Source organism: Gadus morhua, chromosome 6, assembly GCF_902167405.1.
Source record: "Gadus morhua chromosome 6, gadMor3.0, whole genome shotgun sequence".
Lineage (NCBI taxonomy): Eukaryota > Metazoa > Chordata > Actinopteri > Gadiformes > Gadidae > Gadus > Gadus morhua.
This window is the reverse complement of record NC_044053.1, coordinates 7,115,986-7,143,485: the sequence shown is the minus strand read 5'-3', so window position 1 is coordinate 7,143,485 and position 27,500 is coordinate 7,115,986. Positions and strand designations below refer to the sequence as shown.

The 27,500-nt window shown below is 47.8% G+C and overlaps 1 protein-coding gene across 1 annotated transcript in view; it reads right to left on the bottom strand.

Annotated features, from left to right (window-relative positions):
- The window catches only part of LOC115546047 (calcium/calmodulin-dependent protein kinase type II subunit beta-like), a 53,941-nt gene that overhangs the window by 17,514 nt on the left and 8,927 nt on the right, over positions 1 to 27,500 (bottom strand). Inside the window, 11 exon segments of the mRNA XM_030359675.1 lie at positions 1,568 to 1,636; positions 6,121 to 6,158; positions 11,509 to 11,604; positions 13,077 to 13,119; positions 13,362 to 13,445; positions 14,281 to 14,403; positions 15,789 to 15,883; positions 16,112 to 16,195; positions 16,594 to 16,696; positions 19,480 to 19,552; positions 27,159 to 27,224. Of these exon segments, the coding sequence (XP_030215535.1) occupies positions 1,568 to 1,636; positions 6,121 to 6,158; positions 11,509 to 11,604; positions 13,077 to 13,119; positions 13,362 to 13,445; positions 14,281 to 14,403; positions 15,789 to 15,883; positions 16,112 to 16,195; positions 16,594 to 16,696; positions 19,480 to 19,552; positions 27,159 to 27,224 (874 nt within the window).

Below are 27,500 nucleotides of genomic sequence, written 5' to 3'. Positions count from 1 at the left end.
AGCTAATCACAACACAGACGATCACACATCTGCATGTGGGAGTCGTTTATGTGCAAGCACACACACACACACACACACACACACACACACACACACACGAATGCACGTGCATAACATACAAATCACTGACGCACGGCATATACAGAACATTTATAAAGAATAACAGCACATCCTGAGGGCCTAGGGTGAAGTCTTTGGCTCAAGGGCGAAATACTGAGTCACACATTTTGGGGGACCAATCAGAACGTAGGGTCTTCTAATATCATAAACTCTATGTTACCTCTGAGGCAACCATGTAAAACAACCCCTAAAATCTGATCGCTGGATGCTACGATGAAATATTGGGGGAAGGGGGTCCCCCTTTGAAATCTGTCCCATGGTTTGGCTATTGACCCCGTCTTTTCTGCCGCCCGGGTGCCTTATGTTTAACTGCTCACAGACCCTCTCGTGTCCAGGAAGCAACCACTTGCCCGAACGACCGCCTGGGACCCATGAACATGAGATTCTTGGCCTGTGGTGCATACAGCTGGTGCAGCCGTTATTTTCAGGGCATAGCAAATGCCAAAATTACCAGAATTGCCAGCTGCGGTGCGTGCCTCAATGGCCGACGTCATCGGCATTTTTTCCGGTACCAGAGATTTACGATTCGGCGTGGCCAACGGCCTCAAGTTTAAAGATGGCACGCTGAGATATTGAAGCCACCGTGCGCTGGTGATGAATGGCAGCAAATGGTGTTAAGGCAGGGTTGACATTTTAAGACCCTTCACTAAATATATGGTTGTGCTTTTGAAGACTGTGTGTGTGTTTGTATGTATGTACCATTAGCGATATGTTTATGCATATCTATACAAACACATACTTTTATGGATCGTTATCATGAACTATAAACATGCATGTATGGGTGGATCATTTATAGATTCATCGATGGATACTGTGTGTAATGGATACACTTCCTCTGACCCAACAAAGCAGAAATAAGAAATCTAATGTTTGTATTTTCTGTGTGACAACAACGCTGTCGGTCGGAATGACAGTGGGTATGCAGACTCCCCAACCCACGATGGAGTCACAGTCCTCTACACTAACTACAAGCTTCCTGACAGCACCTGCCACTGTGATGATATGTCCAGGAAGACCCCCACTCTCACGCACGTTTGAGCGAGGGTCTTTTCACTTCGTCGCAGGTTCCCCGATCAAAAACCCAGATCAAGACAGACAGCTTAAGAAGAAAGACGCTTCAAAAGGGGAAACAGGTTGGCTGGAGTGGGGGGAGGTGAAGGGGGGGGGGGGGGGGGGGGGTGTCAAGGAAAGCAGGCTGATCAGTCAGACGGACAGATAGACACACAGACAGACAGGGGACAGGTTGAAGGAAAATAAATATCTATCTCTTGTTTCTATGTTGTGGAAAGCAGTTTGCTTTTTTAATGTTGGTTTTTTTTATGTACACTAATGATTCTTGCACTTTTTGGGTAACATCTTCGTCGTTGAATACACTATTGTTAAGTCGCTATTAGCTTGATAATGTTATGTAAAACATGATGTAGCGAGAGGGGGAGACGGTAAATACCAGAGCAGGAGTCGGGACGTTTCCCTTTGGGCTGGTGACTATGCTGTTCTTGGTGCTGTTTGTCTGAGGCTGTGCCGGAAAGGAAAGGAAGGGACAGGGGAGGAAGGACACATTACAAAACCAGAGTGTTAAAAACAAGAGGTTTCAGGTCCGTGCGGACGTGCAAGGATTTGTGAGCGTGCATGTGGTTGTGTTTTCGGTTTGTGTTCTGTGTGTAGGGGCAGATGGGGTCGGGTGTGATACAGTGGAACTCACAACACTGACTAACAGTCCTGTCCCCTGAGGGGCTGTTCTCACCCCTGTGATGATGTTGAGACATCATCATGTTGTACTGCGCTTTAAGGCCTGGGACCTGAACAGTGTTAGGGGCTGTGTCAAAAAGCCATGTGTTCATTTAGGACTGATGCCAGTTTAGCAATGCCATTTCGATGAATGTCATCGAGTTTAGAGCCAGTTCAAAGGCACCCTGGAATATGAACAATCAAAGCACTTTATTTTGATCCAATCGAATTTGCGTGGAACCTACGCCAATGGGAAAATCGTATCCTGCAGTACAGAATAAACCATAGGTGTGGGTTTCAACTGAAGTGAAAATATTTCAGGTTCATGTGGTTTTCTGCCCACACATCAAAGTATTTAATTACTGATTTATCTCTACCTTCCCACGGTTTGTACCAATTAGCAAATCCAAAGAGTCTAAATTCTACGAAGGACTTGTACTTCACTGGATACGGGACAAGGGTTATACGTTGTCACTGACAAACTCTCAATCTCCAAAGATATCATATCCTTAATTTATGGCATATATTTGCCACACTGAATTACATCATGATGAGCAGCTGTAGGCAACAGTGCCAAGGCCAGGACTGAATCTGAAACAGTGCCCCCCAGTGGTTTGGTAGGTTATATAGAGGTCAAATAAAGAGTTGAAGGAATCAGGAGGGACCCTTCAGAATTTGAAAAGTGTGTGGAAGTGAGTGTGTGATAATGCGCGTGTGTGTGTGTGTGTGTGTGTGTGTGTGTGTGTGTGTGTGTGTGTGTGTGTGTGTGTGTGTGTGTGTGTGTGTGTGTGTGTGTGTGTGTGTGTGTGTGTGTGTGTGTGTGTGTGCGCGCGCGAGTGAGTGAGTGAGTGAGTGAGTGAGTGTGTGCTCTTTGATTTAGGGATTAGAATGGGTGAATGGAATAAAATGAAAAGACAGGACTAGATGGAGCAGAGACAATAGAGAACACAAAATTTGAGCATATTAAATCAGGGACAAACCCGCAAGCACTCACACTTCATCAATACAAAAACCACCATGGAATTATAGTTTATGTAAACTGACAGACTTTTTGTTTTACAAACATCTCACTATCCGCACACAAAGTGAGATGTTTACACATACACACGCGCACACACACAAACACACCCATCCACCTACATATACAAGTGTACACACACACACACACACACACACACACACACACACTCTTCTTGTCAGCCATTTCACCCATGCCCCTAGAGAGAAAAGGCCCCTGTTGTTCTTCATTTCAACAAGACACAGGTTTCATCAAAAATAACCAGTAACCAACTCACAAGATGGACCCCTCTGGAGAGCCCTCAACCAACGAGGGCCACTCTGACAACATGTTCACAGTGAGCAGGGTCAACCCCCGAGAGACGTCCACCGGCCCAGAGCTCCGCAAGGAGTCGGCCGGGCTGAGGGACCAAAGCAAGGCCATCTTGCTACAGCGGTGACACACACGCACATATACACGCGCGCGTGCGCGCATACAGACACGCGCATACATAGACACACACACACACACACACACACACACACAAGAGATTGGTACAAGATAGCCATTCATTCCAAGTATTGTTGTTGTCGGTCAGTCCCAGCGCTGTGCGCCCCCTGGAGAGGAGAGGAGCTCAAGGTGAAGATGAAGGTAAAGGTGGGCTGCAGGCGCCTGGGTCGGAGTTGACAGGAAGTGGACTCCATGCAAGGGTGGCGGGGGTTGAGGGGGACAAGGCGTTGCAGAACCAAAAGGTTTGTGGTGTTTACCGTTGACATGGGTAGCCGCTACGGTTAACGGCAATGAGTTTGAAGTAGGTCCGTTAAAAAAATTAAAAAGCTGTTAAGCTCTGGCACCGGCTAAAGATGGCGAGAAGAAAGAGGTGTGTGTGTGTGTGGGGGGGGGGGGGGGGGGGGTGGTGGGAGGGGGGGGGGACGTGGAGAGACTCAAACAGGATTGGGACTAACGAGGTTCGATGGAGAAGGGGCCGAGTGGAAGGAAATCAGGAGAGTATTAATTCAGTAGCATGCTCACCATGTACTGCACAGTGGAGCTGGACTTGCGCTTCTGTCCTCGCACGATTGGATGGATGGAAAAATAGACGGATTGGTGGATGGATGGATGGACGGTAAAAAGAAGAAAGAGTCAATGGTGAAAGAGGCAACAAGGTGAATTAATTGGTTGAAACTTGAAAGCCCTGAGGAAGACAAATAGCGACTTTAGGCCCTTCAACGCACACGCACACGCACACACACACACACACACACACACACACACACACACACACCATCACTAATAAGGATCTCCACCCCACACATGGAAATCAGGGGAATGATCCTGGATCCTGGAGAATAAGTGGTGTAAGGAGACTGGATATGGTAGTAGTAGTAGTAGGAGTAGTAGAAGGATGAGGGATAAAAGGGAAAGCTTCGAATTCAAAGACAGGGCGAGGAGTGTTGCCCAGATCAACAAGACAAGGCCAGAAGAAAGCAAGGAGCAGGCCGAGAAAGCGAAGCGAGAAGGCTGAGAGAGGGTAGTGAATTGTACAGTTATGGGGTCTACCGCAACACAATTTACATTCTCTCACTTCCTGTGAGCTGTGTACGCCCACTAACAGTTCCCCCGGAGCGAGAAGAACGGGAACATGACAAGAAGAACCACAACGACAACGAGAATTGAAGGGGAGATTTTCAAAGAAGAATTGTGCCGGAAAGCCCCTAGCTCTATCGGAATCGCTCCCCCTCTCTCTCTCGGGACCCTTGCTGCTAAAACTCCTGCGTAACTGAAAACCCTTCCCTCTCTCGCTAATAACGCTCATTCTGAGCCGACCGTTCCAGGCGCCGAGTCAGTATCGAGAGATGAGGACGCCTGAAGCAAAGTTAGTCAAGCAAAGAAGACGGAGAGTGATGCTTGGCTTATGATCTGCTAAGCATCACTGAATATAGCAACAGCCACTGGGGCGGAAAGAGAGAGGAAATATATTCAAAGCCTGGTTGGTTGGGTGGTTTTGCTGCTCGTTTTACCTGCCCTTCTCTGGGCTACGCTGGCAACACTGAACGAACTGCAAGCGCAGGCTCCGTGAGGTTAGCAAAGTCGCAACAAGGGAGGCAACAACCTGCCCTGACTGATTGCAGGCGGCAGGTGGGCGGGTGCAGGTTGGTCGGTGTTTGGGGAAGAGAGGCAGGCAGGAGCGAGCACTGCAAATTGGCAGCTTTCGTTCTGCGTGAAAGAAACTGGCAGATGCGGAAGAGAGAGAGAGAGCTGCAGGAGAGTGAGGGAGAGAGAGTCAGAGAGAGTCACATAGATAGATGGATAGATATATACAGATAGACACGTATATAGATAAGAGAGGGGAGGAAAGAAGTCAAGTGAAGGAGAAATCTTTGGAAATGGTTTATGGCAAGTGTGTGGGGAGCCTGTTGCTATGCAACGAGAGAGGCACAAGGGAAGTGAGCTTCTATTTTTGTAGTCTGAGTTTCCAGGGTGCAGACTTGAGCTATTCCTGGAACCAGAGTCATTCACATGCACACACACACGCTGGCATGCACGCAGGCACGCACACACACACGCGTGCGCGGACTCACACACACGTAAACAAAACTGCTAAGGCAAATTATCCACACAGACAAACACATATTCACACACACGCACACACGCATACAAGTACACACACAGATACACAAACATTGATATGAGCAGATCATAAAGTCAGACGCCCACACTCCATTGGCAGCCAGCTTGCTCCTCTATCTACTAAAGTGCATCTCTCACACACGCACGCACGCACGCACACGCTCACATTAACATGAAGCACAAACAGCATACACATGAATGTGTGGATGGATGGCTGGATGTGTGGGAGTGTAGAAGGTGTCAAAGCAAGTGTGTGTGTGTGTGTGTGTGTGTGTGTGTGTGTGTGTGTGTGTGTGTGTGTGTGTGTGTGTGTGTGTGTGTGTGTGTGTGTGTGTGTGTGTGTGTGTGTGTGTGTGTGTAGGATGGTGTTATATTCATTAGGGATGAACAGCAATGTAGGATTAAAGAGCAGATGGGGTGAAGGAAACTAGGAATAAATGTGTGTGTGTGTGTGTGTGTGTGTGTGTGTGTGTGTGTGTGTGTGTGTGTGTGTGTGTGTGTGTGTGTGTGTGTGTGTGTGTGTGTGTGTGTGTGTGTGTGTGTGTGTGTGTGTATATCTAAGTATATAAAATCAATAGTTAATAGAGGGAAGAGAGGACTGGACTGGTACATTATGAGCGAGTGTACGTGTGAAACAGCCTTACCTTCACATCTGCCTTCTTGTTGAGTAAGCTCTTGGCTGCTGCAATGACAAGCAGAGGGGAGAGAAGCTGTCAGCAAAGGCAAATCTGAGGCTACCATGAGGACATGAGCAGAAGAAATGCAGCTGGAGCCAAAACAGCTGATCCAATGGGCCTCATCATTCACTGAGCGGCCATCTTGGCTCTAAGCGCTAACCTCCACCACCACCCACCTCGCTAGCGCCTAGAAATCCAAGATGGCCGCTACAGGTGAATAAGGACCATTGGAAGACAACAGCTATCATGGCTGAGCTGAGGTTGAGGAGAATTAGGCCTTTTGAAGGTTGGCTTTGCAAAACTGGCTGTATGTATACTGTGACGTACTAGACATTACATATTTATATATACTCCAGCGCAAGATCTCCTGAGATGCAGTGCTGGGATTCTCTGAGGCCTGAGGATCGGGGACAACAATGTATTTCTCAGCCAGAACATTGCAGTATCTGTAAATAGAGAGGCATTGGAACCCGTTGTTTCCTTGTGGGGGGGGGATATCGATGCACATGCCATTGTTCTGATCTCATATAACTGAGGTGGGGAGGAAGGAAAAAGAAAAACAAGAAGACATTGATTTCAAACATTATTCAGCAGCTAAGCAAACTCTAAAGGGGTCTTAAGAAGGATTAGTCGACGTTCAACTCTCTAATGATCGGTGTGTTTGCGTGTGTGTGTGTGTTTGTGTGTCTCCAGGCCTGCTAGAAGACGGTGTGTTTGGGGGGGCAGGAAGAATGACTAAGCTCCATTAGCATAATACCCATCAATCTTTCACATGGTGGGGGGGAAATGGAAAAATAAACGGGCCGGTTGTAAGAGCCGACTGAAGCGTGAGCTGTTCCTGTGGGGCTGAGGCTCAGGTGCTGTGGTCGTCCCCTGCAGTGATCTGGAGATTCAGGCTCACCCCTGCGCACATCCCTATGACCCCAAAGGTGGGTATCATGCAGTTAATGAATACAGTTCGGTTGGCGTCTTCCAATTCACTTTCCTTTATTGCAATCGCCACTTGAGCCATTTAGCACACGCTTTTATCCAAAGCCGCTTTTATACGCTTTTTCATATTCTTTCCTTTTCATTGGAGTCCTTATGCTACATGTTGTAAAGGAACAGATAGGGGTCAGCAATAAAGGGGTAGGCTCAAGAGTGGGCAGCGGACCCTTGGGGCTTAACCCCAACCTTTCAGCTGCAAGACCAACACCCTGAATAACCGCGACACCATCACACTAACTATAGGAAACGTCTGCTGGATCAAATTGAATTGTCTTTTCAAATTGCAATGAAGGAACATAATGAATGAGCATTGATAGTCAATAATGAGGAGATGAAAAATGCCAAACAATCTGCAAAAATGACCTTAATAGGTTTAACTCCACTGCTGTGCTTTCTCTTCCTTGCCCAAGATGCATTAACACTTCATGCATGATCCTCTGGAGATAACGTATGAGCATATCCAACCACTGTGTTTTATGGGATGTATTTCTCATTGATGTTGCAGTAATTCCAGTTTCCCCCAATCCTGCCCCAACCCCCTCCTTCTCCCCTCCTCTTCTCCCTCCTCCCACCTCCACGACAGCGATAGACGCAACTAGAACTGGGGCTATTTCAGGCGCTGAGTGCAATTCCAAGTCTAATCACATCAGCACCGCCATCTTACGTCAAAACACTATTCTTGGCATTTATTCTCTCTCGGTCTCTCTCTTTTTCTCACCCTGAATCTATCTCACTCACAGTCACAGTCACACACACACACCTTCTCCCAACCTCTCTCTCTCTCTATTCTCTCTGCACTGTTCTGCCTCTCATCTCCTCTCGCTTCGGTAGGTATGCGTCACTTTCCCCAGCTCCCGCGGCCAACACAGCAGGAGGCGTTGGTCCATTCTCCCCAATGCCTTGAACCTCGTTACTGTTCTCAAACACACTCATCTCATGGGGGAAAGGGTTGCAGACCGCAAGGTGGGATAAAGCACATCTCTGGGCCTGGGACAGGTGGTGGTGGTTTGGAGGTGGGGCGGGGGGGGGACGTATAGATGGGCAAAGAGTGAGGGTAAACATCACTTGAGTGTAAAACAAGAACAGAGAGTGTGTGAGAGAGAGAGAGAGAGAGAGAGAGAGAGAGAGAGAGAGAGAGAGAGAGAGAGAGAGAGAGAGAGAGAGAGAGAGAGAGAGAGAGAGAGAGAGAATGAATGTGTGAGAATGAGAGAGAGGGAACGAGTGAGGGAGGGACAGTTTGAGAGAGAGAGAGCGAGAGAGAGTGTGAGTGTGTGAGTGAAAGAGAGAGACAGCGAGTTGGAGAGAGAGAGAAAGCAAGGGAGAGAAAGAGTGAGCAAGTGAGTGAGAGACAGAGAGAGCAAGAGAGTGACATTCAGGGCATTGCTGCTGGGAGAGAACACGGTGTATTCAGCATCTGTAGACGGTGTTAGGAGAGCATTTCATCATTATAGTCCAGATCTCCCAGGTCACTTTACATAAGAGTTATTAGTACTGAGGAGAGAACAGGATGTGTCAAAAGCATGCACACTCTTTCTTTGGACAAGATAGAGAGAGTAGAGAAGAGAGAGAGAGAGAGAGGAAACAGGACCTGAAAAAGACTGAAGCGAAAATAACCTTTCGTAAAAGCGAATAACAGCCTTACTAACGGATAGAACCTTCTGGAGAAAAAAGACACAGCAACGTTCTTGAATACATGTACACAGAATGAACAAAAACACACATAAAGGATTCCATTGGACCGTTCGGCACGTAACCATGGCAACCTGCAAGGTCAAAGGTAACTTAGAGGAGAGGAGGGGGGGGTGCTCCTTACCTTGGCACAACATACATGAAGCAAGAAGAGAGAGGAGGAGAAGTTAAAAGAACATGATAGGAAACATGGAAAAGAGTAAGAAAAGCTAAAGGAAGCTGCTACACACCGAAGCTAGATAGGGCAAGGGTCCACACGGTTAACCAATCAGATCCAGAGCTGCTATTCAACCATGATCACACAACAGGAAATACTGATTGCTTATATCCAGTCTTCAAGAGATAATTCAATTTTTTTGAGGGATTTTTCTGAAAAAGACGCACAATAAGACACGCTGTCGTTGTGCTTGAGTGTTTAAGGAGCAGGTGGACAGATGGACAAAACAGTACATGTTTGTCTTTGGCTGTTTTAGGGTGTAGGCAGTGTGTGCTTACTCATGCATGTATTGTCGACACGTGTAATACACTTGAGCCAACCTATTTCACTGTGTTTTATAAATGTGTATATCATATGTTATCTCTTCACTATCTTAATGCAAATCTAAAGATGCAGAGAATTTTCCATGCACTTCTAAAGTTCACGGAAACTTTGCAGGGGAAGATCTTTGAACAAAGTTTTCTGACATCCATAACTTACTGAAAAGATCATTTGAAAAGATTTCTAGTTGAAGGTTAGTCTTGTTGTGAGGAGCTGTGCGTGATAACCTTTAACAGCCTCAGTTTACGGAATATAACTAAAACATTTATATTGCATCAGAAATAATGTTGTGTTCGAAATAGTGTGTGCAAGCCCAAAGCCGGGTCAGAGCTTTCAAGGACTGTCTGAAAACTGCAAGTAGAAGCATCTCATATACTGCAGTGGTATTCATCTCACATTTTAATCAAAATGTCTAAATATAACACTTTTTTTACGATCAGCAGCACTTTGGCAATTTCCCTACACTAAGCTGGCTTTCACTAACTATAGTTTTGAAATGGACAAAAATACATAAAATATTGAAGTTTGTCTCAATCTCATTTGTTAACTAAACAATGGGTACAACCACCGCCGTGCTTATTTTTTTTTGAGGCGGGCAAGCCATGAATAATTTCCAAGATGAGATTTTTCAATAAAATTGCAGCCGCAGTTTCCCCCAGACATTTTACCAGTGCCACACTCCATTCCTGACGAAGCCCTGCGCACGTGAATTGGTTCATCTACGAGTTTGTTCATCTGTGTTTGACTGTACATACGGGGGGTGTCTATCAGCATTGAGCCTCTATGTATGCGTGTGAGTCTAGTACGAGTAGAAGAAGTGGAAGTACAAGTAGTAGCAGTAGTAGTAGTTGCAGAGCCCTCCAGCAAGGCAGCGCTTTAGCGAGCGAGGGGACATTGATGCGGAGAGGCAGGGCACTATCAATATTTGATCGGAGAGAGTGAGGGAGAGGACACAGAGTCTTGGTTGAAAACACGGAGAGCAGAACAGCTCCCTGTTCTAGTGCTGGTTCAGCATCCACGGCCCACACGTACCCATTAAGCCGCCTGCCCGTATGCATTGTATTGTTTTTATTTTTTGTTTGTTTTTGGACGTAGCTAGTATTTTTCATTCATATTTTATTAGAATTCTTACAGGGCACTTGGGTAGAATAGTTTTGAATTTCAATGAGACTTCCTTGTTAAATTTAAATAAAAACACGACCCACCCAACGGGGGGGGTCACTGAGGAGGGAAATCGTGCAGCTGTGATGTGGAAAATGTTCATCCAAAGTATGCTGGACTGGAGGATGACTACCATGTAATGACGGCTCTCTGTAATGCTTGAATTATGCATTAATATCATGTGCACTTCTGGAAAACAGTACTCAAACGGGAGGGTCGGTGGGGGGGGGGGGGGGGGGGAGGGGAGAGTTTGGCTGCATTTCCTGAGAAATCAACCAGTCTTGCATTTTTACACAGCATTATCAACCGTGCACCAGAAATCACCCATCCCCACCCCTTGCTTGCAGCAGCGCATGCAATGGGGCCAGTGCTCCATGCAGCATTCACTGGACAGCACGCGGGTCGTTCCATTCGAGTAAGTAAAGGGGGTGGGCACGTTTCATCTTCCTTATCAGTACAGATAAAGAGACGGAGGCCGATAGGAAGAAAGAGACTGAGAGATCATGTAAAAAGGAGGATATGTGTTAAAGACCACATGTGGGAGGGGAAGAATGAGTAGTGAATGAATGAATGAATCCAAAAGATGATGGGTATGAAAGAACGGCAGAGAAAGATGAATCCAGAGAAATGAGTCCATAAGTAGTACAGGGGTGGAACAGAGGCCGTGAGGTCAGAGGTGACCAATGAGAAGAGAGATGGAGAGAATAAATAGAAGAGTTAGAAGCCATAGTGAGTGATGCTGGGCGCAGGCAACTGCCTAATCAGAGTAGAGAGAGAGAGAGACAGAGAGAGAGGGGGGACAAGGCACTGCAGATGAACCAATGGGTGCGCGGTGGGGAGGTGTGTAGAGGACAGGTCTGCCATCATGCTCTGAGCGTCCATGCCAGGAGAAACAGGGGGAGGAGACAGAAGAGGACGGGGGAGTTGAGGCGGGATCACACCCTAGGCGTGTCCGGGGGGGGGCCCCCCCCAAGTGCTACCTTGTTCCACCAGCCCTGCGGTGGAGCCGGCCGCGGCAGCCACCGCAGCCGCCGCCGCCGTGACCGACGCTGGAGCGGTGGACTGTCTGCTGCCAACTGATAGTGTCCACGACATCAAGAGAGAGAGAGAGAGGAAGAGAGGGAGAGAGGGAGAGAGGAAGAGAGGGGGAGAGAGAGCCAGACATACAGAGAGAGAGAGAGAGAGAGAGAGGGGAAGAGAGGGAGAGAGAGCCAGACATACAGAGAGAGAGAGAGCGAGAGAGAGGGAGAGAGAGCCAGACATACAGAGAGAGAGAGGAAGAAATAGAGAGAGATACCCAGCCACAGAGAGAGAGAGAAAGTGAAAGGCAGAGATGAAGGTAAAAAGAAGATGGAAGGAAAAAGGAAAATGAAAGAGGAAGTGAAAGAGGAAGAAGGAAGGGAGGGAGAATCGAGAGAATGGAAATGAAAGGGCATAAATAAAGTTAATAAGAAGGTTAATAAGATGAATAGAGTTGATCAAATAAACGGTGGGAGTATGTGTGGGATGATATCCCAGAGAAAACACAACACATACGTATGTGTCACACACAAGAAGCACAGTGCCGACATGGTTGTGGATCGTGGAACTGCGTTGGTATGGAACGAGTTCAGGGAATTGTTTTATCTTTTTTAGCAGAATAATAAATAAAATGCATGTGTGATCTGTACTTAAGAGTAATGCAATGCTCTCTCTCTCTCTCTCTCTCTCTCTCTCTCTCTCTCTCTCTCTCTCTCTCTCTCTCTCTCTCTCTCTCTCTCTCTCTCTCTCTCTCTCTCTCTCTCTCTCTCTCTCTCTCTCTCTCTCTCTCTCTCTCTCTCTCTCTCTCTCTCTCTCTCTGATTGCCTGAGGGGGAGAGATTGGCAGGTTGACCCAACTTGAGTAACAGACCACTTCTGAGGAGGTCAAGAGTGAGAGAAATGTGATTTGAAGGGTGGTCTGAGAGCATCCCACACACACACAAACACACACACAAACAAAACACACATTTGTGTGTGTGTGTGTGTGTGTGTGTGTGTGTGTGTGTGAGAGAGATGAACTACAGAATTTTCAGCCCTGCAGTCTCATTCCAGATATGCTTCCATTGTCCATAGGATATTACTGGAGCAAGCCAAATCTCAGAATGCTTTTTATACACACAGTCAAAAGCTAACTGAAATACATAGAACCACAGATACAAAATAAACAGACAGACTCTATGATGATATCAACAAAATGTCTGGTGTTTCTGCATAGTATTACTGAGTCACTCCACAGTTAACCGTTTTTTAAAGAAAAAGCCCTCATTTAAAACCTATTTATTCTATATTCATTTATTTCTACCACTTTTTTTTGTCTTCCACACCTGGGCGCTTGTCCATTTCATGCCTCCAACACTTACAATCGCACTCATCAAACACCCACCTCACCACTTTCTTTTTAAGCGGCAATTCAAAAAAAAAAAAAAAAAAAATTATTCTAAGGACTATTAAAAAAGGTACAAAATGAGTGGTTGGATAGAGATGATTTTGTGATGATGCCAGGTAAAGTGGCGAAGCTCTGCTCTTACCAGAGAAGTTCCGAGACACCAGCATGGTAGTGAGAATGGCGCCCTGTCAAAAAAGAATCAATGACACGTTAGGATTGTTACGTCATGCTGTCTATCACAACCTGCTCTGTGTTTTCACTACAGAACACATGCAGAGATGAACAAGAGGCCAGGGCAAGAGACACAAATAACGTATTTTACTCTGTTACTTTAGGACAGGAGCGGCAAGTTACATCTTACACTTAATATGGTAATCACACACACACACACACACACACACACACACACACACACACGGCCACATACCTTGAGTTTCCTCCTGGCGTTGAACTTCTTCAGGCACTCCACGGTCTCCTGTCTGTGCATCATGGACGCCACGGTGGAACGTTGCTGCAATGAGAGGAGGAAGAATGATACATGACAGGGGAACAAATAGCAATTCCAAATATCCCAAAATATGACATCTGGTTTACGTCCCTATCCATTTTTGTGTGTGTGTGTGTGTGTGTGTGTGTGTGTGTGTGTGTGTGTGTGTGTGTGTGTGTGTGTGTGTGTGTGTGTGTGTGTGTGTGTGTGTGTGTGTGTGTGTGTGTGTGTGTGTGTGTGTGTGTGTGTGTGTGTGTGTGTGTGTGTGTGCGTGTGTGTCCAAGCACTTTGGATGAGTGTGCAAGGATTGGTTGCATAACGTCATCCAAATGAACGACGTGAGGTCAATATGAATCAATCTGCCTGTCTGGGTTCCATCTGCCTGAGTTTCTGTCTCCCTCAGGCTTTGGTGGGGTCCGATCAAAGAGTCCGTCAAGCTGAGTGCTGACGGACTCCGACGCGGAGCGGGCTTGGGGGTGTAATGGCGCCCATGTAGCCTCGAACCACTGGTGGTCACACAGTAGCCGCGCCGGCACGGTTTAGCGCTCGTACAGAAACGGGCGCACGGTCTCCGGTGTCCACCTGTCATCCCTTCTGGTCTTTCGACTCGTCTGCCTCAATCTGTCCGTCAACCCAGCTTTGAATCTGTCCGTCTGTATGTCTGTTTACCCATCTATACGTCTGTCTGTCTGTTTACACAGCTATATGTCTGTCTGTCTGTCTGTCCGTCTGTCTGTCTGCCCATCTATATGTCTCTCCGTCTGTTCACACAGCGATATGTCTGTTTGTCAGTCTGTTCCCCCAGCTGTCTATCTGTCTGTTCACCCAGCCGTCGGGTGGGGTTTGGCGGGGTACTTACGCAGACCCATGGGTGTTTGAGGGCCTCCTGCGCGGTGATCCTCTTGGCTGGGTTGATGGTCAGCATCTGGTTGATCAGGTTCTTGGCTTCGGGGGTCACCGTGTCCCACTCAGGAGACGGGAACTACAGAGGCAGACAGAGCGAGAGTCAGACAGACAGACAGACAGACAGACAGACCGACAGTCAGACAAGCTTTACTTCATACATAGGAACGCCCACATGTTTTGAGTTGTAATGATGCAACAGGTATTAAGCTGAGCAAGATCTCCTTTCAGATGATCAGTGTCTTATCATCAACCACGGTATCATCTACATCTGAATGGTGACCATATCTCCATCTCTATCGCTACGTTATTCATTGATCTGGGAGGTATAAATTGTTCCTCTATTGAGGTACAGTTCAAACAAGATGGCCGCTAGCTGACTAAAGCAGAATTTATTTATTTATCGTGCTCGAGATCCGTGATTGGGTCATTTCTGAGACCACGCCGGCTCGCCCAGTCCACACCACCATGTCTATAAGTTAGGTTCAAGGCCTATTGGACTCAAAATGAGGCTAAGAAGTTACATGAGCTACACGTACGGAATAGGAATGAGGGCAAAAGGGAGAAGAAGAGGGAAGGGAGAGAGCAAAGAGACACATAGTTAAAGAGAGGGAACAGGAGAGTATTGTGTTGCGGGACTAAGCCCAAGGAGAGGCGTGGAGGGATGGATGAGAGGAGGACAGGAACAAAGCCAGATGAGGAAGCAAGGACATAAAAGGAGAGAAGGAAAGGAGAGGAGAAAGGCTTGAGGGGGGCTAGACTTTGCAAGGACAGATGGAGAAGGAAGAGTGCATACATCAACGGATCGAAAATCTGCCATTTCCAAGTAGGGTAAGAGTAGATGGAAAGAAAGGGGAAAAGTGTGGAAGAGGGAAATGTGTTTGGGGACGGAAAGTGGGTGAGGAGGGAGGTAAATGAGAATTAGGGGAGGTGCGACGATAAGTTATTCGCCGTCATTTCTTAGCCTCAAAGATGTAAATATGGAAAAGGGGAGAAGGATAAAATGCATGAAAAGAAGGGGGAAGGGAGGCGAGGGAGAAGATAGGAGAGGGAGAGAGGAGAGGGAGGAGAGAGGGGTGGGAGGAAAGGGAGGGGAGGAGAGAGACAGGAGAGAGGAGAGGGAGGAGAGAGAGGAGAGGGAGGAGAGAGGAGGAGAGAGGAGAGAGAGGAGAGGGAGGAGAGAGAGGAGAGGGGAGAGGGAGGAGAGAGGAGAGGGAGGAGAGAGAGGAGAGAGGAGAGGGAGGAGAGAGAGGAGAGAGGAGAGGGAGGAGAGAGAGGAGAGAGGAGAGGGAGGAGAGAGAGGAGAGGGGAGAGGGAGGAGAGAGGAGAGGGAGGAGAGAGAGGAGAGGGAGGAGAGCGGGGACGGAAGAGAGAAGGGAGGGAGGAGGGAGGGAGGGAGCTGAGGGGGGAGGGAGGAGAGGGGGGAGGGAGGAGAGGGGGGAGGGAGGAGAGGGGGGAGCTCACATCGTAGGCGCCAGCCTTGATCTGCTGGTACAGCTTGTGCTGGTCCTCGTCCCAGAAAGGAGGATAACCCACCAGCAGGATGTACAGGATCACCCCTAAGACAGAGACATGGAGACACACACACACACACACACACACACACACACACACACACACACAAAGACGCATGAAATCACACGCACAATCAACCACACAAACACACACAAAACAAAAAAGCAAAAAAAGCTTTTCTAATGGTTGAGCCAAGGAAACATATGTGATGCGTTAGTTCCTGGCTTATGGCCGCAGAGCAAACGCGAGCCTTCCCCTGGTGCGAGGCTCACCGCAGGCCCAGATGTCCACCGGCTTGCCGTATGCCTCCTTCCTCAGTACTTCAGGAGACAGATACCCCGGTGTCCCTGCAAACCCTACGGCAACAACACATGATGTAGCGATTAGCAAACATGTGTTATCAGCACCCCATCAACACCCCCCCCACACAACACACACACACACACACACACACACACACACACACACACACACACACACACACACACACACACACACACACACACACACACACACACACACACACACACACAGATAAACGCAGCATTCAAATAGAAACGCATACATATTTGTGCCCATGCTCATTTGATCTACTACAGTTTTATAAACGCGCCGACAGGAGATAGAGAAGCTTCTCAGTGCTAGTGGGGGCAATTGATGTGGCATTTGTCGGGAGTCGACCTAAACGATACTCCTGCGCCGGCGACCGGTCAAACGACGTTCTGATCCGTCCCCGAGCGACGTGGATACGTACCGAACCAGGCCTGCTGCTCCCCCTGCACCTCGATGGCCAGGCCGAAGTCGGCCAGCTTCACCGCCGCGTTCTTGCATTTGCTTGCGAGGAGCAGGTTCTCTGGCTGTGGACGGAGGTAGAGAGAGAGCAGGCGGTGAGGTCTCTCCAACGCGACACGGGGGGGGGGGGGGGGGGGGGGGGTTAGAAAGCAGACACACTGTACACAGTCGACCACCAGCCTAGGTAAGGAGAAGCTTCCATGGACTCACAGCCTGATCGATGCGATGCGATTGATATTGTTCGAAACGGAAGTGCGTCTGTGTCGTACCCCTTTGCCGCTGGTTTGGACAAAAAGGTCACACAGTGTGCGATCGAGAGGGTGCTTATTTAGAAGTGCTTTGGAACACCTTAGCTGCCACATGCATTCATGTCGACAGCCAGGCTTAGTCAAGTATCGAGAAACCCATGTCTTAACAAAGAGTGACAACTGCCATTGATCGAGCGGTTCTCCCGTGAAGGGTTTCGCTTCACAGGCCACGTCTCCGTCGCTCAGATAAGGCGGCCAACCTCGTTCTCCTCAAGCAGCTGGGGAGCTGAGCTCTATAATGACATCTGCTACCCTCGCTGACTAAAGCCGTCTCTATATTCCTCTCTGTTTCACCGTCACTGTTTCACTCTTGAATTCCCCCAGAGCATAACCATCGCTGAGATAGTGCTGCTGGGTGCTAACGACACACCTGCACACCAACAGGAGGATGCAATTGCTACTCCTGCCCTTTTCAAGTACGCTGAGGACCCTTATTTTTCTATTCCTACTAATTGTTACGGCCATGGCCTCAGAATATCGTTGTTCTAAATAACCCTGAGTAACACTGTGCATTTGATAGACAGACGATTTTGACTTCACCCTCTAGCTAGCCCTCTGTGTGACCCTCTGCCTATACCATCCTATCGCTTCCACAAAATCTCCGGCAGGCGCCAACAGACTCACCACCGTCCTCCCACTCTGGGGTAGCGGGAGCAGTCGGGCAGTGTTTGAGAGATGCAGAAATGCTCGGCACGGCAGAGGGGGGGGGGGGGGGGGGGGTCAACAGCGGGCTGAAGCAGAAGCAATGGAGCGAGTGATGTGGCACAGAGAGAGAGAGAGAGCGAGAGAGACGAAGACATGGAGCTCACTGGGTAATCACAAGGCACTATGCGCCCTGCGTGTCATCACCCTCCTGGCGCAGGCGGTTCGGCTGCGCTTTGTGCATTACCCGCTGCGACTGGACAGACCTGCCAACAGCGCCTAAGTAATCTGTCCAAAACGGCAGTGGATAGAGAATTATGATGAAGCGCAAGCTGAGCTCTCGTTGAAGAGGTATGGGAAGGCAGTGTGCAAACAAAGGCGACCTGGGCTTGCACGTAGAGACAGCAGGGGCGTTAAAGCGAGAAGCTCTTTCCCGCCTGCGTGTCTTCAATTTTGTTGCGGTTTACACGCACAATCATGCCTTCTCCCCGTGTTTTGATCAAGGGGGAAAGAGGGCTGAGATGGGGGGGATTTAGCCATACTGGAGAGGAGTTGTGGAGAGTATCAGATGGAATGGATCCAAGCTTCATCTTTATCTCGCTCACATCCAGTCTCTCTTTCACCCGCTCTCTCTGTGAGGATCCTTCCCTCTCTCTCTCTCTCTCTCTCTCTCTCTCTCTCTCTCTCTCTCTCTCTCTCTCTCTCTCTCTCTCTCTCTCTCTCTCTCTCTCTCTCTCTCTCTCTCTCTCTCTCTCTCTCTCTCTCTCTCTCTCTCTCTCTCTCTCTCTCTCTGACTGTCATGGGAGGACAGGACAGCGGGAGCTGCTGTAGCATTCCCCCTTCTACTCGGATTTCTTCACAGGGAGAGGTGGAGGAGACGCCGGCCTCCAGGAAAAGGGCACTTCGGTTTAGGCGGAAGGTGGCAGCGTGTAATCAGCACCCGTCTCCGAGTCAACCTTAGATACTTTCAGAATTCGTTCAGAATTCTCTAACATGTCGATAAGGTCAACGGCAGATCTATGTTTATCTGTCGCTCGCATGCCGATTTTGAAATTCTTCTGCGTGCTGATTTCATCTGCAATGACCTAATTCCTAATTGGAAGGATGTGTCACGCGGGGACTGTCCTCGGTCATCGCACTCTGACCTATTGCACGAAAAGCCCTCCCGGGAGCGTGTAACACGATAGGCGTGTCCGCTAAATAAAGACGCAGCCACAACAGTCCTGATCAACACAACGCGCCTCGGCTGGGATGTCTGTGCTGACATTTGCATAAGGCAGTCTGATTAAATCAGCGTCATGCAACACAATGTGCAACACACAGAGCATGCACAAACACACACACACACACACACATTGTGTTTTCTGTGTTGGACACAACAATTTGAATCGAAGAAGGTTTCGGACCAGGTTTGCTAAAGGCTGGCTTTAAAATACATTCCTCTAATCTACTGTATTTTTGGCATTCGCTGACAGAGTCTACCTCTCAATCCTCCACCATTACTGAAGATGAAGAGTAAGTGTAAGTCTAACCCCTGTACTTATCAACGCAAGAAGGCCTGGTCTGGAACCCAGAGGTTAGGGGTTGAGAGGCTGCAAGAGTGACAGAGTTCATCTGCCGTTCAAAGGCAATTCTGGAGACACATTTCCTGCAGATAAGTCATCAAGAACTCTTCTATGGGCGGGTGGAGGTTGAATCAAATTGAATGTTCTGGTCAGTGACCGACCCTAGCACTGCCACTGAGACGCCCTTTCCCAAAATCTGACAGTTGCTCACAAATGCGCACACACAAAAAAGAACACACACACACACACACACACACAAGCACATACTACACCAAGAAACAGCCAAGGGCCCTTTTTTTTTAAAAGGAGAGCACATTGACAGCTGTCACTCACCTTCAGGTCCCGGTGTACCACACCCATTTGATGGCAGTGAAGCACCGCCTCCAGGATCTGCTGGATGCAATGGCTGCATGCAAACACCGGGGGGGGGCGCATGTTAGTCTGAGCAGCAGCTACAATCCCGTGCAAGGGTCAAGGGTCAGGGGGCTTAATGGAGGCTGGGGAGGGAGGGAGGGGGGGGGGGGGAGAGGGTGGAGCGGGGTTGGGGGTCGATCGGGCTCTGTGTTGTGAGTGTGCGTGTGCGTGCGTGTGCGTGTGTGTCGGTGGTCAGACGAGGTTTAAACGGGCAAACGGTGGCAGGTTTTGACGAGGTCTCACACTTCGAATCGACAAATGCGCAACATGAATGTGATTCATTAGGATTATTATATCTTAAAGACAACCAGCTTTCTTCGGTTTCTTTCGGGGACATGCTTGGACAAGGTAAGGGCAGCTAGGTCCGGGGTCTTAACCTGATGGGGGGGGGGGGGCAAACTCTCATACAGGTCTTGCTGCCACGTTAGCGGCAGCATAAGCCATGGGGGTTTACTGTTCTCCCTAGCCAACAGGTGTACGCAGGACTCTGAAGTCTTCTACACTCTGTCTATTGTAGGCTGCGCTGGTGAGGGCCTGACCCGGCCTGCCATGAGGTGGACTAAGGGGATGAACGGGGCAGTGATTCCCTGGCCGGCTGCTAACGACGGGTGAGGGGGGGGGAGAGAGGAGAGGGGAAGAGGGTGCGGGAAAAGTCTTGGGTTTATAAATAGTGACGTTTGAAGAGGAGGGACTATGAATTAGGGGATATGTGTTGTGATGTGCTGGTGCTATGCTCCGTCTGACAAACATCTGTGATATATATATAATGTTAAGCCTATATGTTGTGCTATGCACACACTGTACATAAAACCATAGATCATCCAGCTATGGTCGCTTGTGATGAGCAGTAAATACACTTCAGCAGTGGCGCAGTATTGTGTGAGCTTGACGACAAACCGCGTGAAAGTGTATGTGTGTACCTTTGTGTCTGCTGTGTGTCCACTCTTTATAACACTAGTTACATAACGAAATGGCCGACTAAACACTGAGGACAAAAAACGGAACATACCGTTCTGCTAATGCTACATGTTATTCCACTGTCTTCTAATTGAACAGTGATTTGATCAGCAGGAAGTTGTGAGTTGTGGCAAGAGAGAGAAAAATACAGACAAGAGTAAGAAAAATCGAGATAGAGAGAGAGACAGAGAGAGAATCTAGAGAGAGAGAGACACAGACAGAGTCAGTCAGACAGAGAGAGAGAGCAAGAGAGAGATGAATCGGCATGGTTTTGAAGTTCACCCCTGTAAATTAGAATCCGGGGTCTCCGTCATTAAGGTCTTCTGATAGATAAGTACTGAGAAGGTCATAGCGGTATCTACTACGCACACACACACACGCACGGCAGCGATCAAGGATAAGTTACAAACCCGTGTGAGTATTTGTGTGCGGCACGCACTGAAGGACTAAACATTTGCAGCCGTTGAAAAGAGTGCGTGGGAGTGAGCTGCATGTGCCATATTTTCACACACAAACGTTCTCCAGGCTACGGGGAGTGATTCTGTGTAGGTGTCTGTGAATGTGAACTGGAGCAATCTTCAACCTTATTTTCAGATTATACATCTCATCCAAGGATCTGTATGTTTTATGTGAGTCATGGTTATCGATGCCTGTTCGTGGACATTTAAATCGATGCCGTTTGGTGGAATTGAACCCGACCCTGGACGTGTTAATGTTATGCTACCGGTTGAGATACAACAGACCTCATAAAGCCGGACTGTGCTAGGTGAGGCAATCGTTATCGTGCCGATCACGGCTGATGCTTCCCATCAATCCGAACGAGGACACACAGGTTGAACTGGTTTGTGATTAATGATAACATTGAAGACCACTGCCAATTGGGTTTCAGATTAACCCTCACCCATATAGTGCAACTAATTCCCCTAATCTCATTTACACAGCTTGTAGGTGATAAATATCAATAAACATATATATAAATAAATGTATATATCTTCATCGTAATTAGTTGATACTACAAAACTGTATGACAGGATTATGTCTAAATTTCATCAATTAATACAATACCACTGAAAGTTGATAATGATGTTGATCAACACACCGGCTGATAATTATTCTACTGGCAAAAAGAAGTGTCAAATGTTTAGAGGCAAACTAATAGCAGCAGTTAGGATGATTCAGGTTTCATATTTCTTCCCCGCAGCTAGTCGGCCTTATTCCTTTTGTTTTTGGATCGAAAAAGTGTCCAGGCAACGTTTCAAATAATATACGGTTTAGAGACAAGCAATCAATAGCCTATTATCAGTTGGTCACAGGCAGACAGGAAGGAGGGGATTGTGTATCTTTACAACTGTGTGTGTGTGTGTGTGTGTGTGTGTGTGTGTGTGTGTGTGTGTGTGTGTGTGTGTGTGTGTGTGTGTGTGTGTGTGTGTGTGTGTGTGTGTGTGTGTGTGTGTGTGTGTGTGTGTGTGTGTGTTGGCTGGTGTTTGCCGTTTTAAGTTTTGTTGCAAGTTAACCGGTGTTTGTGTCGGAGGAGTTCGAAAGTCAACCAGGGGAGGGGAGGGGTATGTGAAGGAGGCTGATGGAGGGGAGGGGAGGGGAGGGGAGGGGAGGGGAGGGGAGGGGAGGGGTTAAGGTTTTGGGGTAAGCTGGACGGGAATCTGAGACGGTTGGTTTGAACACAGGACATCCGAGCACAACGAGGGACGAGCAGACAAGACTAGACAAGCAAACCAGACACCCATGACAAAGTATGTAGAAAAGAGGTTAGGCAGGAAGGAAAGGAGGAAGGAAGGAGACAGAGATGGAGAGCAGGAGGGGGAGCAGGCGAGGTATAAGGGGCAGGGGGGGGTGGGGGGGGGGGGGGCAGGTGAGGCCAGAGTAGAAGAGAAGAGGGCGTGGGGACTGCTTCTTTCCAGATACTAACCTTCAGGTCCCTGTGCACTATGTCATGTTGATGAATGTGATGAACACTGTCTAGAATCTGATGGAGACAGTGACTGTGAAGACAAAACAGAGAGGGGGGGGGGGGGGGGGGGGTTGGAAGATGGATGGGGGTGAGGGGGGGGGGGGGGGGGGGGAGGTGAAGGACAGAGAGAGAGGGAGAGAGAGACACACAGGGCACGGGTGGGTGAACTCGGTGCAGAGTGGGCCGTGGGAGGAGCACACAAGATGGCAGGTTGAAGACAGAGACAAAATGAGGGAGGAAACGCGGCGAAGGTGGTGGGGCGGCGCGTCACCAGGGATAAGAGGGGGGAAGGAGAGAAAGATAGAGACAGAGAGCGAGAGACGGAGGCAGGGAAAGGGGTTGTGATGGTGGTGGGTGGTGTTGGTGGTGGGGAGGAGGAGAGTGCAGGTAGAGGAGACAAAAAACACTTTTTAAACAGAATGAGAAACACAAGCGATCCCCGGCAGAGCTGCCTGTGAGACATAATCACACCAACTGGGAGACAGAAGAGGACAGGACAGGAAAGGAGAGAGGAGAGGAGGGGGAGGAGGAGGAGGAGGAGGAGTTGGAGGAGGGGGAACAGAAAATGAAGACCCAAAAGGTTTCTAGAGGCAAAGAAAAGAAAAAAAAGGAGGTCAAGAAAGAAAGGATTGAGGTGACAGCTGTGGGGAGGAGGTTGGATCCTATGGGAGCAACGTGTTGATGAAAACCGTTTTTGTCCATCATTCAGGTGCAAAAGAATGCAGAATGAAGCAGGCCAAGTCGTGGATGCGCCTGGCTGTGAGTGCAGTAGCTCAGTCAGTCACGTGGGCAAGACCATCTTGATCTTCCTTTTAGTGTGCACATTGATGTGTATCCGCGTGTGTATCCGTGTGTGTATCCGTGTGTGTGTGTATCCGTGTGTGTGTGTGTGTGTGTGTGTGTGTGTGTGTGTGTGTGTGTGTGTGTGTGTGTGTGTGTGTGTGTGTTATGTTCATGGTATGTGACTAATAGCAGGAGTACAGGAAGCCTGCCAGGTTCACACCCACATAGTGTCTACTGAGTAGGAGGACAGAGAGAGGGATGACTTTCTCTCTCTTCTCTCATTATAAACCCTTCGTAACGCTCTTTCCCACACACACACACACACACACACAAACAGACAGAAATGCAGGGTGCAACCACTGGATGTAGTAGTTGTGTGAAGATGTACTATATGACTACACACTCAACACACACACAGATAGATGGATGGATGGAGAATGATGATGAGGAGAGCAAGTGCTAACATTGCGTGGCGAGCGAGGGAGAGTTAAAATAGCACCAAAGTGAGAGTCTGGGCCAGGGGGAATGAGACACAGCACAATGTTCCCTCGACTGCAGAAACCGCACCAGTATTCCACGGGAGGCGGACTGAGTGAGTGCCAGTGGCTAGCCAGCAGCGATGCTAGGTTGGCGTTTAGGCAATCACTTCGCAAGACGGAATCACATCCAGGAGTTACTGTGTCGATGTGAATATCCATTTTTTTTGTTGGGTTTTGCTGATGTTGTTTGTTTACGTTTGTAATGGTCCATTTGAACTATTTTTAATTTAATTATTTTTTTTTTGTTGTTTTTATTCATGGCATTGTTAGCTGCCGTGAATAAAGCTGTCTTTTCATGTATTTAAGTGCTTGATCAAAAACTTTGATGACAAAGTACAAGAGGGAATAGCCCATGTTGTTTGGTTGGCCAGTGGGGCCAATGGTACTGGTTTTGTACAATCTTCAAAGTAAGACGCCTCACCGGTTAAGTCGCCAATCCCAGTCTTTCCAGTTTCTTTTGTGGAAGTCAATGCGAAAATTACTTAATATGTGGTTCCTCTCAGGGCAGCTGGATGTGATTTTGCAAGAAGACTGCTGGGATGGAAGGTGACGGAAACAATGGCTTCATTCCACATCGAGGTTGACCCCTGATAGATTCAACTCTGTCATATTCACTGTGTGGTTGTCTGTGGAAATCGATTGTTTTGTTTCAATAAATAGTTATTTAAGTTTAAAAAGTCTAAATGATACTGGTAAAAGTATCATAAATGGATCAAAGCTGTCTGCTACCCATATGCTGTACGATTCTTTGAAATAAAACAAAACAATCGTTTTGCATCACACAGTGGGAGCTTTTGACAGCCGGGAACAAGGTGAACTGTGGAGGGTGGAAGTGTCTGTGTGTGTGTGGTGTGTGTGTGTGTGTGTGTGTGTGTGTGTGTGTGTGTGTGTGTGTGTGTGTGTGTGTGTGTGTGTGTGTGTGTGTGTGTGTGTGTGTGTGTGTGTGTGTGTGTGTGTGCACTCGCATGTCTGTCTGTGTTTGCGTGTGTGGTTGTGTGTGTGTGTGTGACTAATTATCAGCACTAATTAAAGTCCCACTTATTACTGGTCCCCTGGGGTGTAAGAAGGGTGGTGTGTTGAGAACTGGCCTGGATGACTGACACCAGAGAGGGGGATGTGTGTGTGTGTGTGTGTGTGTGTGTGTGTGTGTGTGTGTGTGTGTGTGTGTGTGTGTGTGTGTGTGTGTGTGTGTGTGTGTGTGTGTGTGTGTGTGTGTGGAGGTACTTCGGGTACGAGGTGGGAGAGAGCAGCAGTGGGCTGAAAAGGCAGTGATTACTAGGCTAGATCTTCACCACAGGGGGGCCGGAACAATAGAATATCACCCTTTTGACGTCAATGCTCTTCAAATCTGGATATTTTTAAACCCAGTATAATCAAAACAGCAAAGCACAATATCAACCAGCCAGAAATTGCTTGTGTGTCACTTTGGATAGATTTGCTACTCAATGACTACTACTACTTCATGTATATAAGCAAAAAACAATAAGGGCAATTTCATTTGCAACCCATTTGTATCTCCTGAAGCACACAGGCAGCCATGGAACTTCCTAACATGATAGTAAAGACGTTTTCATTGTTAACATCATCATTCCAGCATAGAATTCATAGTCATAGTATTCATCTATTGAACAAAGCAGGGTAAATACAAAAGCATTCATTGCATTTCTTATCGAATTTAGTTTACATCCACTTCCTTCCCAGCCGACCGTTTGTTGAATCGATTTATTAGGTGTCTGTGGTTGCAGGCTGAGCAATTTCAACCAATAATGTGTGCAGATGATGTGCAAAAGCGTAAAAATAGTATGATATCCACTCATAACAACACAGTTAGCGCGTAGGTTTTAGCCACTTCCTCAAGTCAAATCAAGTCAAATCTCTTGTGTTTTGTCCTGCATAAATAAAAACGTTTTAAAAGCAACAACATCATGGCTGTTCATCACATATCAAAAAGTATATTATAACATTATATCTGGTCTATTACAGCCTTACTGGCACACAGCAGAAAAATAACTTCCCCTTTTATGTCTGATGGCTCCATGGGGAATTTAATTTTACTTTTCCCTGAGGAACTCAGGGTAGTTTATATTAACGCTGATGTTATTTATGTCCCCGGGAAGACTCTCTGGCTGGAACAGCTATGGTTAAACCTCAGCATGGCTCCAGTGTCGCCGTAGTATCATGGATCTGCTACCGGGCCGGTTGCACAACCATTGAGTCCTTGTTATTATACTTCAATACCTCACAACCTCCGAAATATAGTAAAGTATAATAACTAAGATAAACTGAGATGTTTCAGATGTGATTCATTTAGAAATATCTTCTGAAGGTTTGCGAATTCCGAATGCTGACGCACATCGTCCATTCAGGGTGGATTTTGATCTTTTTGTGTGTTAGTCTATTTTTGTGTGTGGGTCTGTGCATAAGTATGTGTGTGTGCGAGTAGCATGTCCACACTCGAGCATATGTTCTATTTAACCCCCCTTTCTTATCTGATTGTCCATGAGTCACTGGGATCGAGAGGAGTGCAGAGAGACACGGGAGGTAGTGTGTGTGTGTGTGTGTGTGTGTGTGTGTGTGTGTGTGTGTGTGTGTGTGTGTGTGTGTGTGTGTGTGTGTGTGTGTGTGTGTGTGTGTGTGTGTGTGTGTGTGTGTGTGTCGTGTGCACGCGCTTGCGTGCGTGCGTGTGTGTTCGACATAAGGGCTGCGAAAGACAAGTGGATGATAAATGCCGGGGGAAAATGAGGACAGGAGAAAGAAGGACACACGCACAAGCACGCACACACAAAAACACACACACATACACAAAACTTGCTCTTGTGCAGTTTTAATGACTATCATGTTGTGCTTGCTCTCCCTCCTTTGGGCTAAATGCATGAGTAACAGAGGAGAGGAAGAAAGGAGAAAGGGAAGGAGGAAAGCAGCTTGAATGGGAGTGAACGCTGCATCTTAACTGCACTGGGACTACTCCTCATGTCGGCCTCTGCTATGTCAGTGTGGCACCGGAGGACCTTGGACACACGCGTGATGCTGTGGTCTTACACGGCAAATCAAAAATAAATGAAGGAAATGCGGTGAATGGGAAAACCAATGGAGGCAATTAAGAGCCACCGAGTGGAAAAACAGAGGAGAGGAAGAGCAGATGAGGAGAGGAAGACATGGGTGAGAACTCAGACGAAAAGAGAGAAATTCAAAAAGGACAGGAGAAGAGGTAGAGGACAACACACTCCCTAAAGTGGAGAGGGGGTCTGAACATCGGACAAACAGCATGAACAGATCCATAGACGACAGACATAAAGGGGGGCCGACAGGAACAAGGACGAGAGCGGACACACGCAGAGAGATTCAGGGCCTACCTGGCGTCGGCCTCACTGTAGTACTCCCTGGCTACGATGTCCTCGAACAGCTCCCCTCCAGTGACCCTGCAACACACACACACACACACACACACACACACACACACACACACACACACACACACACACACACACACACACACACACACACACGCAAACAAAACCAGAAATACACCCACACACACAAACACAACCAGAGATAAGCACACAGACACACACAACCAGAAACATACAAACACACAACCAGAAAAATACTATTAGAAACAGCGTTGTGTGTGTGTGTGTGTGTGTGTGTGTGTGTGTGTGCTGGTGTGTGTGTGTGTGTGTGTGTGTGTGTGTGTG